Raw genomic sequence first — 19,643 nt, 5'->3', positions numbered from 1 at the left:
AAGAGCATCACATTGGAGGAAGTCCAAGTGATGATTGCCCTAATTATGTATCAACACAAAGTGTTTGAATCTCAAATCCAACATTATTAGTTATACCATCACTCTATAAAATTATATAACGTGAGAAGAAGAATGTTAAAAATATATTGAAAGAGAGTTCTATTACAAAAATTCATGAAATAAATGATCAACAAACTCTTCATCAATTAAAGTGTTCCCCCATATAAAACACTTTTTCATCACCTTAAAAACATAATAATATGATAATAGTATGATGGTGATTATAAAAATATAATTATCGATAAATATCAACGATAGAAATATAAAATTTTGTTTGGTTATAACTTAATATATTGGAAAAAAATATTATATAATTTACATGCTATGTCATGAGATAAGTTATTACCATTATGATATTCATTTTTTTTATAAAACATATGCTATAACAATAATAATAATTTATACTATGTTAAAGTATATTTAACCCCTTTTATCTTTATTTATTTTATCTTTTACACTCTCCTCGAGGTCCCCTCATTTTCAAGAAGCTTAAAAAAAAAAAAAGTTGTAATTAATTTATAAAAAAATAGAGTACTATGATATTTGAATTGATTTATATGAAATTAATTACATATTTGACAATACTTACGAAAAATAATTTTTGAAAACATGATTTTATCAATTTATTATCCTACATTTTTTTATTATAATTTTTTGTTTTAATTACAAATCAGTTTTTATTTAACACGCCACAATTACTATTTCCAATTTTTACATAAATATAGATTCATAAAAGTAATTGATCTACTATTTGGAAAACAAATTTAATTATAATTATAAGAAGTTTTCCTATAATAATTAATTACAACCAGGGTTGACAACAAATTTATAAATTTGAAAAACTTATATTATTTTAATTTTATTAAAAGTATAGTTAAAATTTTAAATATGCTTATAATTTTTTTTAATATGTTTAGGTAGTGTTTGTCATCTTATTATAAGTCCAAATAAATATGAATTATATAAAATGTGAAAATAAATCGACATATGTTATTTTGGACTTCAAATTTGGTACGAGACTTATTATTCTTTTTAATTTAGAAATAACCTAATTTAAGGACATATTTTATCGACTATTGAGGAAAAAAGGGGAATACGTAATTTTCACAAATAATGGGACGCTCTTACAATTAGACATAAGTTAAGGGAAAGTGAGTGCAATTAAAAAACATTTGACGGTAAATACAGGGAGGCGTGGACTGGAATTCATGTACAAATCTACGAATGAAAGTTGTAGTTCCATCGAATCTCGGTTTCCATTGAGAGTAAATCCGCGAAATCTAGTAACGAAATTGGATGATTTGGATTGAAAATTGACTTGAAAGAACCCTAGAATTATCAGTAGATCGCAGGGGGTGGCATCAATGGCTTCCACCGAGGGTCTGGTGCCGATAACCAGGAATTTTCTTGCTTCTTTCTACGACAAGTACCCTTTCCAGTCTCTCTCCGACGATGTCTCTCGCCTTTCTTATCAGATTCGCTCTATGGCCTCCGATTTGCACAATGACTCTCCTCTCACTCCAGGTCTCAATTAACTTTTTTTTTTTTTTTGCTGTTTTTCTTTTCTTTTCTTTTCTTTTGTTAGTTTAATGTTAGTTGTTGTGTTTGCTTTATTTTATGTTATTTTATTTATTTTTTACTATCGGATTTGGAGTGGCTGGAATCAGTGGTTTCAGGACTTCAATACCTCGATGATTTTCTGGTGCTACATTGAAAGAAATATAGGGGCAATTGGTCATTTGTAACGCGTGTATGTGGAGATGAAATTTTGTTGGAAAGTATGGAGTTTGAATGGTATAGCATGCAATTATGGCCAAAGCACGCATCTTGGTATTAGACAGTGTTCAAGAAATCAAATTCGAGTTGAAACCGGTGTCGGCATTGGTTGGACTTGTGCATGATTTAAGAAAGATACTTTACAATTCAGTTGAAGTGTGTTTTGTTTTATTAAAAACAACATCTTTATCCACAAAAAGTACGCTAAGGATTAAATATCCTCCAAATGCAAACAGAGAAAAGAAACACCCTAAAGGAATTGAAGAAATCCCAATAAAGATTAAAGAACCTTTTAAGGAGGAATAATGTCTAAAAATCCTTTAGCCTAAGAGCACTTTGAAGTAGCTGAAGTAACCTTTAGGTGGTTGACTGGATTTGTTATCCACAAAAATAAGCACTCTAGATATAAGACAAATTAGAGATCTTGTGCAACAAATATCCAACTTTTGTAGGCCTTATTTTTTTTATTGAGAGGCCCAGGATATTCCTGTGACTGACTCACCATTCACCAGGAAGTAATTTAAACTGAATTACACGTTGCAACAGTGCTACCATCTTTGGGCTCAATAGCTTGGAGAAAAAATCTGACCGTAGTTGATTTTTTTTCCCCCTACTAATTTTAGTGTATAATAAACCACCAAGTGCCCGAAATTTTTTTGAAAAGTGTCATAACAAAACTCCTATTTTATTTTATATTATTTTATTTTTATGTTTTCTATTTTTACAATGTTGGTGAAATTGACTGTTATATTCAGCAAACTTACAAGATATATTATTCATATTCAGGTGAAACTCTATTGGTGAAAGAAGCAGACTGTCCACCTCCCCATAAAATTGATGAGAACATGTGGAAGAACCGAGAACAAATTGAAGAAATTCTTTTTTTACTAGAAAGATCTCATTGGCCACCATTGGTAAGGCAAAAATTTCTTTTATTTTGTTACCAAAATAATAGTTTGTAACAGTTTTTGGGATATGATATGATCAAGTTTTTATTCATAATGTCTAGCACTTAACATTCATAATCTTGTTCTTGCAATTAACATTTGAACAGTGATTTTACAAGCACAGTTTTATTGCAATTACTTCAGATTAAAAAAGGACCACATTTTTATTATACATTTGTCTCAAGTGCAGCTTCAACGGCAGTCCACACCTGAAGACGCTGAACTTGGTCTTATTCTTGGGCATCTCAAAGATAAATTTCAAAACACTATGAAGATATTGCAGGCTTTCCAATCCAAAAATTCTGAAAATATATTCAACACAGGTCTTTCTGTAATTTCTTACCTTTTTTTTATGTTTTTTATTTTTTCTGAATAGAGTTGAATGCATTTTCTAACCATCTATTTCATCCAAAGTTAATCAATGAATTTTATAGAGAAGGGTATTAGGAGAACCGCTGCCTCCAAGCTCCTGCATGCTCCCTTTGAAATTGAATTTTATGGCTTATATTCCAGTACATGCTCCACATCTTGGCATAGGAGCATATTTAGTTGAAAGTGTGAAGTGCTTACAATCTTAAACAGATGGGGATATGTTTCAAATAGTGATAAGGCAGTGAGGGTGCCTTCATGATAGGTTTGCCATTGTGAATTTTCATCTTGTTGGCTATGTTGAATGTTTAAATCTTTTTGATGTTTGTAAACTTCTATAAGATCTTGTAATTTTTACTACCAATTTAGTGTATGTGTGTGCCTCATTATGCATATTGGTTGCAATTTCCCACTCATACACATATAAACTCATGCATTCTTATGTATAATCAACAATCTAGCTCATGCTTATTCAGTTCCCTGTAGAGAATGTTTGTGCTTAGTTCCCTAAACTCATGAACTGTCACAGTTCTGGAAATGAAGCAGCAAAGAAGGAAAATAAGAAAAGGAAATGCACAAATGAATTCTAAAAAACAATTAGTTTAGTGAGGGAAAAAATAATTTCCTTAAGAACTCTATGTATCTATTATTATTATTTTGTAAGTAAATAAAGTTATTTGTTACTGTTTACCAAAAAATAACACGAGTTCTAAAATCTGTAGTAATTCACAAAGATTTTTCCTAAAAATAGATCTTTTGTAGTTATGATGAAAAATTTTAAATCCTTGAACAAAAGTTTCCAACTTTTTCTTATCCGAAATATGGAATGCTTTATTTTATCCGGTTTTCATGATGATTAGGTTTTGGTTTGACTCTCAAATCTAGTGCATCATGTTTAGAACCTGAAATTTTAGATTTCGAAATAAATATCAGAAATTTCTTCAAAGTTTGTGGTTTTGAGGGAATATCTAACGGTTGATGGTTTGTGTTGGTGGATCCTGTTCGTGTCATATCAAAACTTAAGAGCTATACTAAATAGGTAAAGCTGAATATGACATGAATAATAATTGGGTTAAAAGTATGAACCAAAATACGACCTAATTATTGAAAAGGTAACATGTCTTGTAACCCATTTAATGAACAAATCCTATTTTTTTTTTATGAATAAAGAGAAATATATTAATAAAAAGAGGCACTTCAAGGAAGCACCCCAACGTATACAGGAGGTATACAAAGAAAAAACATTTACCCATGGCCTAACCAATCAACAAAATCTACAACGAAAGTGGGACCAGAAACAAAAAAACCCCTAGTCCACGCCCACAGATTACAAAGTAAAACCGATTTACACCCCAGAATCGAATGCTCTACATTTTCAAAAGCCCTACTGTTTCTTTCCTTCCAAACAATCCAAAAAAGGCACAAGGGTGCTGAACGCCACACTTTCCTCCTTTCCTTTCCCACACAAGGCCCTAACCACCCCAATAACGCCTCTCTTAATGAACAAATCCTATTGTTTAAGTCAATATGATTAACCTTTCAACCTGACATGTTAATGACTCAATTGACCTATTTATTCAAGGAACTTGAACTTGTTTTGTCCTTTCTTATCTATGTGTGCTTGTCACCATTCCCATCTGGATGCAAGGGTTGTTCTTGACTTATACCTTTTCTCTATGAAAATTTGTTCATCAACTTTATCTACATTTGAATTCCACCTTTTTTCTTTTTGTGTGTTTCATTTGGAATTTTGAAACCCATCAAAGATTGAGGCCTTTGCATTGATTGTGGCCAATTAGAAGGTCAATACTAATGATTTGCTCAGTTGGGAAGTCTTTGCAAACCTTTTTGTTTGGGTCCTTGTGTTATGTGTTTGCAAAGTGGTGAATTGATTGATCATCATTTTTTGCCCTGCTTAATGTCATTGAGGCTTTGGTAATAGGTTGTTCAGACTTGTTAAGATGGATTGGTTCCTTCTAGTAGTGTGACTAATATTATTGTTAGGGCTAGGGCTCAAATAAGCTTGATATATTTTGTTAGCTTACTACCTAACGGTTTAAGCTTTTAAGTCAGTTGATAGTTTAACATGATATTAAAGCCTTGTTTAATGGGAGGTCATGAGTTTGAACCTCACGGTATGCTTATTTCCTGCAATTATGGAGCCCATGTGCAAGCCCAAATAAGGTTGCCCTTAAGGTGGGGTGTTAAGGCTCAAGCCTAAATGAGCTTGACATATATTGTTGGATCACTAACATACAACTTAAGATTTTGAGTCAATTGATAGTTTAACAATTATGTTTATCCCTTTGGGGGCTTTGGGTATTTTCTTGCACTCAGGGTACTTTGTCATTTGGCTTGTGTCATTTTGTCATGTTTAGTTATGAGGGACAGATTATTAGAATTTTTTAGGATAATAGAAGATTGAGGATTCTATTGGAGTTGGAAAAATTCTTTTCCTCTCTCTAGGCTTCTATATGTGCAACTTCTAAGGCTATTCTGTTGAGTGTTTTATGGCTTGATTGGAACAACGTTTGTAGGCCAAAGAGGGTAGGTAGGGAGTTGCTTCTAATATGAATCCAGTCTTAAATGGGTTCAATTAAGTTAAACTTTGATATGTCTACTTTAGCTAACCTAGTTTAGCTAGGAATTGGAGATGTGATTAGAGATCATTGTGGAATATGGTAATTGGCATTTTCGAACATGGAAACATCTAATACAGTCTCCAACCAGCTTATTGGGGATTCTGTTTTTGATAATTGACATCATTATAAGTGCATTTAACATATATTTCTATATTCCAATTCTTTAAATCCTTGCAGTACTCTGGAAATTGAAATCATAACATATGGCTGGTGTTTTTACCTATTATCAGTGAATGCTATATACTATATTTTTGCCAAATGGATTGGATCAGTCATTGAAACAGAGATTTTAGTTCTTTTGAAGGGCTTGTTGCAGCCAGAACTTTAGCCTACCCAATTTATGGTGTAAGGAATTCTGCCATTGTGATCTCATGGTTGGAGAGAGCTCCTGGGAATTTTAGATATTGCTAGTAACCTGAGCTGCTATTTTTATTGGACTCTTCATTTAGCCAATCATATTGCAGATTTGTTAGGGCAACAAGGAGCCAAATGGAGGGTTTCTCTTGTTGGGGTTCTTTTACCCCTTAAGTTATGTGGAATTTCTTTGGCTGGTGCATGTTTTTGTCATTTCCTTTGTCTGTATATCTGTTTTGATGTTCTTTTTAAGTAGTTCTTTCTTTTTTTTGTTTTTACTAGTTTTTGTACTTCTAGAAGGATGCTAATTCTATGATTTTTTTTTTTTATTAGGAACAAAAATGTTTTCATTAACAGAATAAAATTGAGAAGGATGAAAAATCCTTCCCTTATTACAAACTTGATCAAAACAAAGGAAAAGAAAAATAAACTAGAAGACATCAAAATGTCTCAACATTATTATTTTGACTCTTTTGAACTACATATCAAAAATACAATTGCGTTGAATAAAGTTGAGAGGAATGCCCCTGAAAGCTGTGGTTGTAGATGCTCAAAATGATGAATAGAAACAAATCAGGTCCCATAACATTTTGGATGTCCTCCAATCGTCCTCAAAGAGCCTTGCATTTCTTTCCCGCCATGCTATCCAAATCAAAGTAAGACAAACGATTTGCAATAGATCTTTGCCCCTATTTGTGGTCCCTAACCCCCTAAAAGATATACTCCTTTCTGATAAATAAAATGCTTTCTGGGTTGACTCTCATGCTACAGATGGGATGTTTTCTTAATAATCAGCACAAGAATATTCTATATACAGGTGGTTATTTTGACATGTGAGTATGTTTTCAGTTATGACCTACATGCCTCAAGATTTTCGGGGAACCCTGATCAGACAACAAAGGGAGCGCTCAGAGAGGAATAAGCAAGCTGAGGTTGATGTGTTGGTTAATTCTGGTGGAAGTATACAAGATCGATATGCTTTGCTGTGGAATCAACAAATGGAAAGGTGAGGTTCCTTGGTTTTTGCTTTTCACTTGTGGTACAGCCTCTGAGTGATCTTACAACGTAATTTCTGATGAAACGTCACCCTTCCAGGAGGAGACAGTTAGCTCAGCTTGGTTCTGCAACAGGTGTCTACAAGACCCTTGTTAAGTACTTGGTAGGAGTGCCACAGGTTTGTTCTTCTTCAGCTCGGTGTCTCTAGCAGTTTATATGGTTCCTTTTTTGTTATTCGTAGCTCATTCAGAAGGCTTATCTTATTTATGTAGCCTTTTGTTTGGAGTCTTGAATCTATATTCTTAACTTGTTTTGACATTATACCCTTCTTTAGGCCCTGTTTGGTGCTCCATTTGTAATTCTGAAAAGAGATTTTTCGTGGTGAAAACTCTTTTACAAGTTATTTGGTTGCAGATGAGTTGCATTTGTGAAAACTCTTTTACAGCTTTTTAATACAAGCCATTAAGTCAAAGACGTTATCACTTAAAAGCTCTTTTATTAGAAGTTACAATAGAGTAGCTTTTTCCAGAAGAGCCACTGGAAGGTAGTTTGTCCAAAAAAAAAAAAAAATTAATAATAATAATAATAATAATAATAATTTTACATGTGCATTTATAACCTTGTAACTTTTATCTAGCAACAAAAATTATCCATTTATTCTTTTAAACATTCCTTCTAAAAATTTAGTAATTAATAGTGATAAATTTCTTTTTGGTGTGCTCTTATACGGACAGGCTTTTTTAAAAGAACTCTATTAGAAGCTACAACTAGGCGAAAATGGGGCCTTAGTAGTGTAGTCATTAGTGGTCCATGGGCAGAAATGTTCATGTAGTTGAAATTCTGCTGCTATCTTTGTGGCTTGCTTTTGTGCTATATTTGATGTTATTATCCTTTCAGATTGAATTAATTGTGGTTGAATGGTAATATGGTTTGGATGCCTTGGTCAACATGCCATGCATGTTGACTAGGTACTGATACTTGGACTATTTTGCATGTTCATATTTTTTAATGTTTATTGGTATTTGTTTTGATACTGTTGTCTTGGTGCAGGTTTTACTAGATTTTATCCGACAACTAAATGACGATGAAGGGTATATATCTCTCTCTCTCATTTTGGCATTAGCATTTGTCACCGTCCACCTATAATAGATTATTGATTATTTGTCCTTTAACATGAAAAATGAAAATGAAATAGAGGGCTTGTTTTATAAACTACTTTGAAGATTTTCTTGGACTGGGAAGCCTATATGCCATTTCTACACTGAAGCATTTTATTAATAGGCCAATGGAAGAGCAGCGACAACGTTATGGACCACCTTTATACAGCCTTACGACATTGGTGCTTTCAATACGACTTTTTCTTTTTCTATCATGGAGGCGGTTTGAGGCAAGAAAATTGTGAGATATCTTGGAATCTTTAATCCGTTCAGTTAGTTAACTTCTAATAGTAGTAAGCTTTCTCTATATAGTAAATAATGTTTGGTTTTCTTTTGACCCAGTGAGGCAGTGGCTGTTTCTTTTTGTTGCTTTTTTTTTTTCCTTGACTCTGCTTTGGTATATTCCATTGATCAGAACAAAAGAGCAGTTAACTGTCTTGGGGCAAGCAGTGGATGTCTACACCTCTGAGTTTGAAAGGTTCATCAAATTTATTAGGTAGTATTTCTTCTTCCTGCATTCCTGTAGGTTATGATTTATTCCTTTATATTGGTGATAACTGGTGATGACAATTCTATTGTGATTTACTGCTGTTAACATTGTCATTGGTATCAGCATCATCAAATAATTGTTGCTCTTCAATGAATTATTCAGCCTACGTGTATATTCTTTCTGGCTGACATTTTCTTTGTGGAGCTTTTCCTTGTTACATAAGGATTTTCATTTTCTTTTTTCATATACAGTTGTATGGATTTTATAAAATTAAATAGGGTGGCTAAGCTAACAATGCCAACAATATGGGATTATTATGGTCTAAAATCTCTAGATACCACCTTTTCTTCTTTACTTGTTTTTTTACTACTATTTCATTTCCAAGTGTACCTGGAGTGCCTATTACTTACTTTATTTTGTGGAGTGTTTATCTTGACTATCTTATATCTTCCATCCCCTCCAAATAAATAAGAAATTTCATATCAAAAGCTGCTGGTTTCATAAGACTTCTATTGGGCTGAAGTAATGACAGTTTGAGGTATTAGCGGGCAGAGGCTCCTTCATCTTATGCTCGTGTCTCCTGCCTGACATTATAAATTATTGCTTCATTTCATCTTCTTTTTTTAGATTACAATTTATCATAAGACAAGCTTTTGATTCTCTCTTGCATGCTCTATTGCTGAATTTGTTGGAATGGCATGAGGAAGGAAGTGGAAAACTAAGAAGAATCTGGAATTTTAATCCACATGTTTCCTTTCTAATCATTATTAAAAATAACTTTTTTTTATCAGAATTATCAAAGAGAAATTATAACAACGTTTTTTTCCTCTGATTAGTTGCACGTGTCTTTCTTTTGGGTAGGGGGAATATTTCTTTTTCCCCCAGTTGCCTGTGTTTTGTTTTCAGTTGTGGGGAGTGAGTTACTGTTTCTTGTCCCTCCTTAATAAAGTGCATTTCTTAAAAAGGACAAAAAAGAGAAAAAAATAATTATAAAATCATACTTGTGTTTGACATGACTCGACATTGTTATGGGTGTGGATATATGTGGACAATGCTTGATATTCTATCCACCATAACCACCAATATGAAATGTCCATTAGAATCTCAGAGGATGCCAATGCTATATTTGAAACTAAAATAGAGGTCAATAATATTCTATAAGATATGAAGGTTGCTTCTGAATTTTATTATTCTCTTTTTTTTCACTACAAAAATAGAATAATTCACTTTTTCTATGTGAAATTCACAAGCAGCCTTACTTTCAATGATATCCTAGCTTTTTGTTATTTGTCATCATGTATGATATCAGTTTATATAAAGTCACTTTTGTGAATTCTAGGAGAATTTAAGTCATATTACCACTGTTGTTGCTTTGCACTATGGTACTTTTGGTTGCATGTCTTGATAAGCATTTGTGTTTTGATCAGTGAGGTCTTTGCAAATTCCCCCTTCTTCATTTCTGCTGAAGATGCTGGTCCAATAGAAGCAAGGTAACTTATGAAAATTTTCTGTCACAGTGTCATTATTTTCAATTGTTGAAGTTTATTGGCTTGTAATCTACAGGAAAAATGATGAATACAAAGAAATAAGCATTCCTGCTGGAAAAACTCATGAGGTTTGTTTGTACTGCTTTTCACAAGAGTTATTCTTCATGATTGAGGGTGATGGTTCATATATTTCTGTTTGTAATTGTATATTATTTGCTTACCTTCGGTGTTCCTATGCCCAATGTTCATTTCTTTGTGAAAAAAAGGCAATTGTGTTACAGTATAAAAAAATATTTACATTAAAAGAGTAGCCCTATGAAAGTCGGAATAGTCTCCAAAAAGATATAAGATGGAGCACCATAAAGGTAAGAGCTTAATAACTCTTGACTGTAAACCATCCATCAGAATCCCACCTCAGAAAAATTATGAGATTCACCCATATGATCATGTGGTTATAAACTGCAGGATCTTCCTTGGGATCCATTATAACCAAAAAGGTTCAAAATGCTCTTTGTATAAACCAAGTAGAGGTGTAAAAAGTTGTGGTTCAGTTGGTTTTTTGGAAAAAAATTAGCTGAAGTGACATTATCGGTTTATATTTGAATCAAAACCTAACTGACCTTTTAGGTTTGGAAAAACCAAACCAAACCAAACAGAGCTTGATCAAGGTCAGTTTATTTTGGTTTAGATGATCAGTTGGATGCAAGTTAATTTAAGTCCTAAGTCTAATTTGTTTTTAAGACTAATATCTAATTGAAACTAGCTTGGATTTGATGTTCAAAATATAATTAATTTTTTTTTAGGTTTTTGTTGGTTTGATTCGGTTTTTATCGATTAGGAGACAAGGAAACCGAAAACCAAACTGATAAAATCAGTTTTCAAAATTTTCAAACCAAACGATCTTTATGGTTATTGAAAACTGAACTGATATGATTGGTTTTGGTTGGTTTGGATTGATTTTCCGTTTTTTTTTTTTGGTTTTACTTACACCCTTAAAACCAAGTGCTATATGGGGGGTCTTAAGTTTTTTTCTAAGACTTGGTGCCTGTCTTCTTGGTTGACATGCTGTGACTTTGCCATCCTGACTGGGGGTTGGATGACTTGAAGGTCTTGGCTTGGTGGTTGGAGTAGAGGCTAACCAAACTAATTGCATGCTAAGGTGAACTGCGTTCATATGTTGCTTGGACTTGGGTACACATAAATATCTGAGTCAGATTCTTTTAACTCCCAAATTAAGGATGTGGAAAACACCAACTAAATGGATCCAAAATTTAGATATGAATATGGTATATGACATAAGAAAAGTCAAGGACAATCAATAAAAAGTAAAGATACCTTTGATTAGCTCTCTTTATCTTTATCTTTTCTTCCTTATTCCTAAATATTTTTATAAGAAAGTTGAAAAAAGAAAAGAAAATCAATCAAAGTCAAACTGCCATATCTGAAGTAAAGTAGGAGTATCCAGTAAGGTGGATCCTGTCTGATTTTTAGGAAACCCATTCCTCTAAAATAGAGAATGAGTTTTCTTGGGGCTACCCAAAGAAAACGATTCCCTTTCCTCTATGAATGAAGATTTGGGCAAAAAGTCCTTATCAAATTGTTATATTTATTTTAAATTGACATAATTATATATTAATTATGTTAACTTTAGACATTAATTAATGTAATAACATTAATACATATGGTTTATATATATATTATGATATAGGTTATAATGACATGATATATAAGGGTCTTTTCCATTGAGCAGCATTTGGATTTCTAGGGCCCAACCCAAAGTTAGTTTTTTTGCGTGGGAGGCAGTGTGGGGTAACGTTTTAACTTTGGATCAAGTTTAGAGACGAGGTTGGTCTTTAGCAAATCGGTGTTTCTTGTGCCTTGGAAATGAAGAATCCATAGATCATTTGCTTCTCCATTGTGAATCAACAAGGGTTTTATGGGAGCTGATTTTTGTACTTTTTGCGGTGTCTTGAGTGTTTTCTTCGTCGGTTAGAGATACTTCGCTAGGTTAGCATGATTCTTTTGTGGGCAAAAAGCGCAAGAAGGTTTGGCGAGCAAACCCTTTGTGCTTGTTTTCAATGGTTTGGAAGGCAAGGAATAACATTGTATTCAATAACGGGGTTTTTTCTATACAAGAGCTAAAAAGGGTTTTTTTTGCTTTCTGTGGTCCGAGTCTAAGTTGTTTTTTGATGATTGCCTACTGACTTTAGTAGGTTTTTTGAATGGTTGGGTTTTATTGAGGCTCCTATTTTGTATTCATTTGTTCGAGCCTTGGTGGTGAAGGAAGGTTTGTTTTCTTGTATACCTTGGGTTGTTTTTCTAGCGGTTCTTTTTATTTTAATTTAAGTCTTTATTTATATATATAAAAAAATTTATGTCATGATATATTAAAAATAGTGATATATTAATATTAAAGAGATTGAATTGTTTTAATTAACATAATGATTTATTCAATTATCAATTTTTTAAATTAAAGGTTTTTATACATTGAATAGTGCTTCATGTCAACACAGGTACCTTAGGTGCAGTTGGAGAGTCTGAGCATCATAGTGTCCTTTTGGAATTGATCTTCTAATGGGAGTGGATGAGCAAATCACATTGGACACTATCCTATCCAATCATATTTTACTATTGGCATTTGTGAGCTATTTATTAGATGGTTAAGATTCTTATGAGAAATTCATTATAATGGACAAATTTCCTGCCTTGGAGGATAAACATTGATCCACCTATAAGTGGGGAGAAGGGACCTTAGAGAACTTATCACGAAACATTGTGGAAATTATTGGAAAGAATTAAGTGTATGGGGAACTTAACTGAAATTATTAAAGGAGATAGCATTAAAGCCTTTATATAGAGCCCTAAAGTCTTTAAGAGAAAACCCTAACAGGTCATAAGTTGGAGCTATTTTTAAACCGAAGAAGTGAAAGACTTGATATATAGTCTGAACAATTCCTTGTGAACTTTGCAATTGATCCAAGCATCAGTCAGGCATGGTTTTTAGTAGGCATGTCCTGTGTAAGACATGCAGTATGGATCAGACTGTGGGTGAAGGCAAATTTATGACTAAGTGAATGAGGATTGATGTGATTATTGGTATTTGTGGTAGTCATGTAATTCTCACAACTGTCATGCAATGATGGCAGGAGCTGATTAGTTCATCAAATCCAACACCATTGGGATTCAACTGCCTGGATGTGCATTCATTCATCCAGAGTGGTGCATTTTAATCTGAAGCAAGCCAAGGTCAATTTCTTGTAAGCTCATTGGAGATATTTATGAAGTTAGGTATTTGCCTGTGAACGGTGTGGTTTCTGTGTGTAGCTCAAAAACCTATGATTGGAGGATAAAGCAGAGGAGAAAGGCAACAAATTTATTAAAAATTGGCCTCTGTGATAATTATCATAGGAAACCCATAAAATGCGAAGTTGGTAGTGTAAATGCTACGTGATGTAATATAGCTCCTGGACCTAGACTATGTATTATTTAACTCCCAACTAATTCATGAATCATATTTTCCATGATTTGAACATCTGGATGTTTGATTTAACTCCAAATACTATATGTACAACAATTTTGTAAAGTAGCATAATTAAAGCGAATGCATGAATTAAACTAATGAAAGGAGATGCCTCTTGAGAAATTTGTGGATGTTCTTTTATATGCTTACACATGGACATATGCATGCATATCTGTGTGCATGCATCTAGACGCCTGAGTATGTACATGTGTATCTGACATGGTTTAGTTGATGTCTGCTTTGATGGTAAGTATTAAATTTTTAATTGCCTTCAGATTTGGCAAACACAAACATTTTAGATCCACAACAGTAAGTTGCAGTAGGCTGAACCTAATCCCCTGTTTGGCAGGTGGCTGGTTTAGGGTTTTTATGACATTCCTCAATTATTTTGTCTTTCAATTAATTTTTGTTTTATGTGTTAGTGCTTGGATATCTGATGTCAGTACCAAACTCATGACATCATATTTGTCTTATTTCTAGGTTTCATTGATGGTGGAGTCAATAAACTCATATATTGCTTGGGATTTCTCCTTGGCACAAGGCAAAATGAATGTGGTATTGCTTCTCAACTATTGTGTGGACCTGAGTTGTTTATTGGACTATTCAGTAGTTTTGGCATGCCATCTAGACTTTTAGAGTTCTTTATTTGAACATTTATTTTTTATGCTTTATTTTTATGAAGATCTTGAATTGTTGAGCTACAAAAATTAAAGATCTACTTGCTGTTTGGTTACTTGTATGGTGCAATAGTTGATTACAAACTAGGTTAAGTATCTTGATATGATAGAGATTGATGACAACATTGAAATGAAGTGCTTTTAGATTACATACAGAGTTAGTTGTGTCTTAACAATTGCCAATTTCAAGCTCAGTGATACCCTGAACAAATTTGTGTAATTAAGAAACATGGCCAATGTAAAGAATTTTGTGTCAAATGTGCCAATCAAATTCAAGGAGAAATTCATAAGACACTGCAAATCAAGTGATGCTCTTTACTAATTAGTGTGGTTCATGTCCATGGTGTTGAGTAAATGGGTGCATCCTGCCAATGTTAACCAGGATTGCTTATGAAGGATATTTTTCCCATTTACAATTATTTGTATCCTTTTACAATTATTAAGATAGGAGAGCACAGCCCTAATGCTTCTAATGCTCTTCCTATTTCTATAATGTTCTCTTTCTATTTTCCCTTTCTCTTCAATCTTTCATGAGGGAGCTTGGAGGCATATTACCAATGTGGTACCAGAGTAATAAATGCTTGAAGGCCAATGCCATCAGGTAGTTTTTGATTGAAGAAAGTAAATGCAAGCAGTGTTATCATTTATTTTTGGTGTTTAAGTTGTTTCCCCTTAAAAAAAGTCTGGACACAATCTCACACCCTTAGAAGAAAAAACCTTGCTGCAAATAAAAATCTTTCCACATGCTTGCTAACCTGCTGAATGCCACAATTTTAACCTGCAGAGTACATGGCTAAAGAGACTTGCTTAGAGCTTGTTATGGCTATTAACTGGTTAAACAAATGTACCTTGGTATAGGAAGTCTGAATCAATCGTTGTGGACCCCACACTAATATAGATGGCCTTTTTTCTAGAAAGGCATTCTTTGTAGATATTTTGTCCTCTTTATTTTCAGTCCCTTTTTTTAATGTTCGACATAATCTTCTATATTAGTATTAAAATAAAAAAAGGCAAGTTACTATTGCACGTAATGCTGTTCAAAATAGTGGTGAATAAATGTGCTTTTTGGTCATTTTGGTTAGGTGTTAATTAATGGTTAGGATTAATTTAATTAATTGCTAGTATTAACTAACCTTAAGAGTTCTTGGTCTGTAGAAAGGGTCAGAATCACCTCTTTTCTTTATTTATGTGTTTATTTTTGCTATTAGAACTCAGCTTCTGGATTGAACAAAAGCATATGTTCAAGCCATTATAACAGTGGCCACAAAAACTACCTTTATTTTCAAAGCATCCCTTCAAACAACTCCCTCACATCCTCAATCCCCCTTATATTTGGATTTAGTCCTAATCCCTTGGTGTATTGCCAGATTTCAGAATAGATCCTGTCTCCATAAACCACCAAATCCAGTGCACCTGTCTTTTGCTTCATTATAAAATCGAATAGTTGCAAACAATCTGTTTGACCTACGATAACAAGAATCTAGATTTTAATACCCATTCAAATTCTTGAAAGTTTCATTGTCTGAATAAAAGAAAATGACAGAGTGCATGCAAAACTGTAGAAGTTGGATATACAAATAGGTTTCCTCTGTCTTATGCAAGTCCTTAATAAATTGCTTGGTGTTCCATTATCGGTCTACATCCACTATTTAGGGGACTTATTTTTCTTGGATGGAAATCTTACTGGTGCTCTCATACTAAGAAAAAGATGTCCTCTCCTGGTATGACAATGGTAAAAAATGCAAGGATCTATGAAGAGCCCGGGCTTTTTTCCTTGATAGGGTTACTGATGCTGTTACTCATTGTGGGTAGCTAGGAATGGGCCAACACTACTTCCCTAAAATGGTCTTAGAGATTCAAATATAATGCACATGCAATATGATATAATAATGATGCACGATCAAATACATGCAAAATATGCTTGACATTTTGTATGACCTAAAAATCATTTTTGAGCTTTACATTGTTCCTGTACAGGATATTGGATTTAGCATGGAGTACACAAATGCTTCCGGGGATAAAACAGTAAGTTTGCACTATGACAGTTTGCTTCTTACCTTTCACTTTCTGAATAGATTTTGTTCAGTTAAAGCCTTCTCAACGTTGTTATTCTGCAAGGCTAATTGCATCTTTGCTTGTTTTTTACCTTTTCTTTTGTTTTTTATTTGTGATCTTCCTTCTTCATTTCTTGTATTTATGCTGAGGCATTTTTGGTTATTCTACAGTTGATCTTACCTTACCGGCGTTATGAGTCTGACCAAGTGAGTGAATGCTTTGGCTGCCAATCATTGATATATCATGCCCTCTAGTATGATTGGCCTTAAAATTTTACATACGTCTTGGATCTCTTTACAGGGTAACTTCTGCACGTGTATGGCTGGAAACTACAAACTGATTTGGGACAATTCCTATTCAACTTTTTTTAAAAAGGTACGGTTTACTATGCTCTCTGTGGCTTAAGCTAGAAAGTCATTAAATAGTGCCTCTATGTTTATTCTAGATTTTATTGATTGGTTGGGCCCCTTTTGATGTGAGAGATGTGTTTTTTTGTTGATCTCTCCATCTGTTTTGCCTTTTTGTTACCTTTGTGCATTACCTGTATATTTTGTTAAGCCTGATTTTGATTGGGTGTTGTTTACTTAAATTTTTAATATGACACTTTTGTTGATCTAGTTAATGATGATGAAAGAAATCAACTAACAATTAGTGGATGCATAATTTTAGTAGGTTGTGGGTGGAGTAGGATTCATTCTGTTGACCTGAACAGTTGGGTTAAATCATGATGATATGCCTAAAAATGACATCTAGCTACTGAAATTTAAGACTGGGTTAAGGAGAGCTATAGCTAGATGCATGTTTCTTACAGTGCAGTGTTTGACCCTCTATCAGATGGTCTCACTCTTGTGACTGCAAAATACTAAAAGTTGTGATGATAGCATTATCACAATCTCTCACTAAACACTTATGCAGTTAATGGACAGACAACAGTATAGAATAAGAGATTTCGAGCAGATGGTTTGTACTCATCAGATGAACCTGATTTTTCACAGTGGATCCTTTTGATAGGATTTATTGGGCTTTGATATCGAGCTTCTACTTGTAGGTTTCTCTACAATATGTAATGTGCCTGATTGCTGATGTTGGAGATCTATTTCTGTCACCCTCACAATATTATAGTCTTTTATAGGTGTTTGCTATTGGAACCCTCTCTCATATTCCCAAACAAAAACATTCCCTGGTTTTGTCTTGTTAAAAGGAACATGTATGCAGGGCTATGCCTATCAGGGCAAAACAAAACAAACACACACGCACACAAACACACAAAAAAAAAACAAAAAAAAAAACCCACATGTATGCAGAGCTATGTATTTATGAATGTGCATATGTATGTGAGTTAAGATAAGAGATTGTCTAAATATACCAAAATCTAGTAAATAAGAGATCACTGGTTTAGATGGATTAAATATTGGTCTAGAAGTTTCTAAAATTAAAATGTAATATTCTTGGCCTAGTTGTGCTTGGAGAAGACCTTGCAATCTCCTAATTTGGTTTGTCTTCTCATTTTAACAAAATTCTCCCTTGTCTTATTTGGGTATTCTTTTTGGCTGAAATGGCATGATGTGATCAATGGCCTGTTCTGGGAGAAATTTTATCTGCTGCAGTACTTACCCTATGTTATTAACTAATGGTTTGTGATGCTGGTTTTTAATGTTTGTGCAACTGTGTCAATTGGAGTGTTTTTCACTTGATGGATGGTGAAATTTTTTAGTAGGACTATGTGGTAAACTTCTTTTACATGGCCTGTGCTTCAAGTGATTGATGTGGGATGTATTAAATGTTGAATTTGTTCCATCACCATAGGGGCATGAGACTCTTGTGTATGTGTGCATGGATACAACATTTGTTAATATTAGGGAGGCAGAGTTCTGGCCACATACCCAATTTAACAAAGAATTTCATTCCATGTGCATACTAGAACTTGGTGGTATTCCTAGATTGTCCAAGAATTGCCGACCTGATCATCATCTGATTTACAAATCCGAAAAGATCGGAAACAGGAAGGATTTTGATACTAGATGAAGAGTGTTGACTTCTTTTCTGGACACTTTAAGCTGCTGTGAGTGTAGTGGTCATATGCCATTGACCGGTTGCTAGTGGGTTTGTTGGCTGACTGAAATGGATCTGCATTTATTTTACACTACCAACTTGATTACCATTTTATCTTTTGGAATAGGTCCTACGCTACAAGGTGGATTGTATACCTCCAGTGGTGGAGCCTGTGGCAGCTGCAACTGACGTGAAAGTATGAGAGCAACCTCTTGGGTGCGCAGCAGGGAGCGAGGTGTCACATCAAATGTATTATTTTTAATTTTATTTTTCATCCCATATCCAGATTTGGTTATTTCAGTTGGGATCCCTTTAGATGTAGCTTGAAATGATGCTTGTATATTAGAATTGGGTGTTGAATCGAGAATCCATTCTTGTTATGATACAATGCAAGTGAAGAGATAACAACTAATAATAAGCAACTTTCAAGTTTCAAGATATGCATTCCTGATGTTGATGATACTCATTTTTTGGGTAATGTTAAATCTTTATTTACATACCCTTTTTCAACATTTAAGTTGTTGTCTGGAAGGACTGATATAAGCTGTCCCTTGAAGTCGACAGAGAAAATGGAATCTCCTTGCATGAATCCGGCTTTGTCACATTTTGGTGCTGGTCCCATTTTGTATTTGATGATATTTACTTTTCCAAGTTTGAGTATTTATTGCTTTGAAGAAAGCTGTGTCCAGACTCCAGACGGAATATTATTAAATGAGAGGTGAGTTTGTTACAGGTCACATTTGTATCGTTTTTAATTGCATTAGATGGGCTTATTAGTTTGTTTTTATGTCTATAAGGACATTTTTAGGTAGTCCCCTTTGGCATTTTTATTTTCCATTTGTCACTAATGACTGCTTACAGGTCACATTTGTGTTATTTTTAATTGCATTCAATGGGCTTATTAGTTTGTTTTTATGCCTATAAGGACGTTTTTAGGTAGTCCCCTTTGGCATTTTTATTTTCCATTTATCACTAATGAATGCCAACTAAGAAAAATAAAATGGAACCAGAATAGTGAATAGTAATTCTGCCTGCCTCAATTCTTCAACCTGGTATCATGG

The 19,643-nt window shown here is 33.7% G+C and overlaps 1 protein-coding gene across 2 annotated transcripts; it reads left to right on the top strand.

The window, feature by feature from the left end:
* The first annotated feature begins 1,176 nt into the window (after window positions 1–1,176).
* LOC100243295 (uncharacterized) lies at window positions 1,177–19,020 on the top strand. 2 transcript variants are annotated; one of them, XM_002264806.5, is made up of 15 exons: window positions 1,177–1,584; window positions 2,623–2,750; window positions 2,974–3,106; window positions 6,998–7,154; window positions 7,244–7,322; window positions 8,195–8,235; window positions 8,426–8,542; window positions 8,717–8,797; window positions 10,219–10,281; window positions 10,355–10,406; window positions 14,279–14,353; window positions 16,453–16,500; window positions 16,701–16,736; window positions 16,831–16,905; window positions 18,710–19,020. In XM_002264806.5, exons 1-15 carry the CDS (start codon window positions 1,425–1,427, stop codon window positions 18,782–18,784), a joined length of 1,320 nt encoding a protein of 439 aa, XP_002264842.2. In that variant the 5' UTR covers window positions 1,177–1,424; the 3' UTR covers window positions 18,785–19,020. The 2 variants fall into 2 exon arrangements, with proteins under 2 accessions (XP_002264842.2, XP_010653095.1); XM_010654793.3 differs by having other exon boundaries at window positions 1,240–1,584; window positions 18,452–19,020.
* Window positions 19,021–19,643: the final 623 nt, after the last annotated feature.

This window comes from Vitis vinifera, chromosome 8 (genome assembly GCF_030704535.1).
Source record: "Vitis vinifera cultivar Pinot Noir 40024 chromosome 8, ASM3070453v1".
NCBI classification, from domain to species: domain Eukaryota; kingdom Viridiplantae; phylum Streptophyta; class Magnoliopsida; order Vitales; family Vitaceae; genus Vitis; species Vitis vinifera.
Note: the sequence above shows the minus strand (reverse complement) of the source record. Positions and strands in the feature narration are given on the sequence as shown.

Coding starts and splice junctions, on each gene's coding strand:
- LOC100243295 (XM_002264806.5), top strand. CDS start 1,425: ATGGCTTCCACCGAGGGTCTGGTGCCGATAACCAGGAATTTTCTTGCT. Junction 7,155..7,243: donor TGGAATCAACAAATGGAAAG/GTGAGGTTCCTT, acceptor TCACCCTTCCAG/GAGGAGACAGTTAGCTCAGC. Junction 8,798..10,218: donor AGGTTCATCAAATTTATTAG/GTAGTATTTCTT, acceptor TGTTTTGATCAG/TGAGGTCTTTGCAAATTCCC.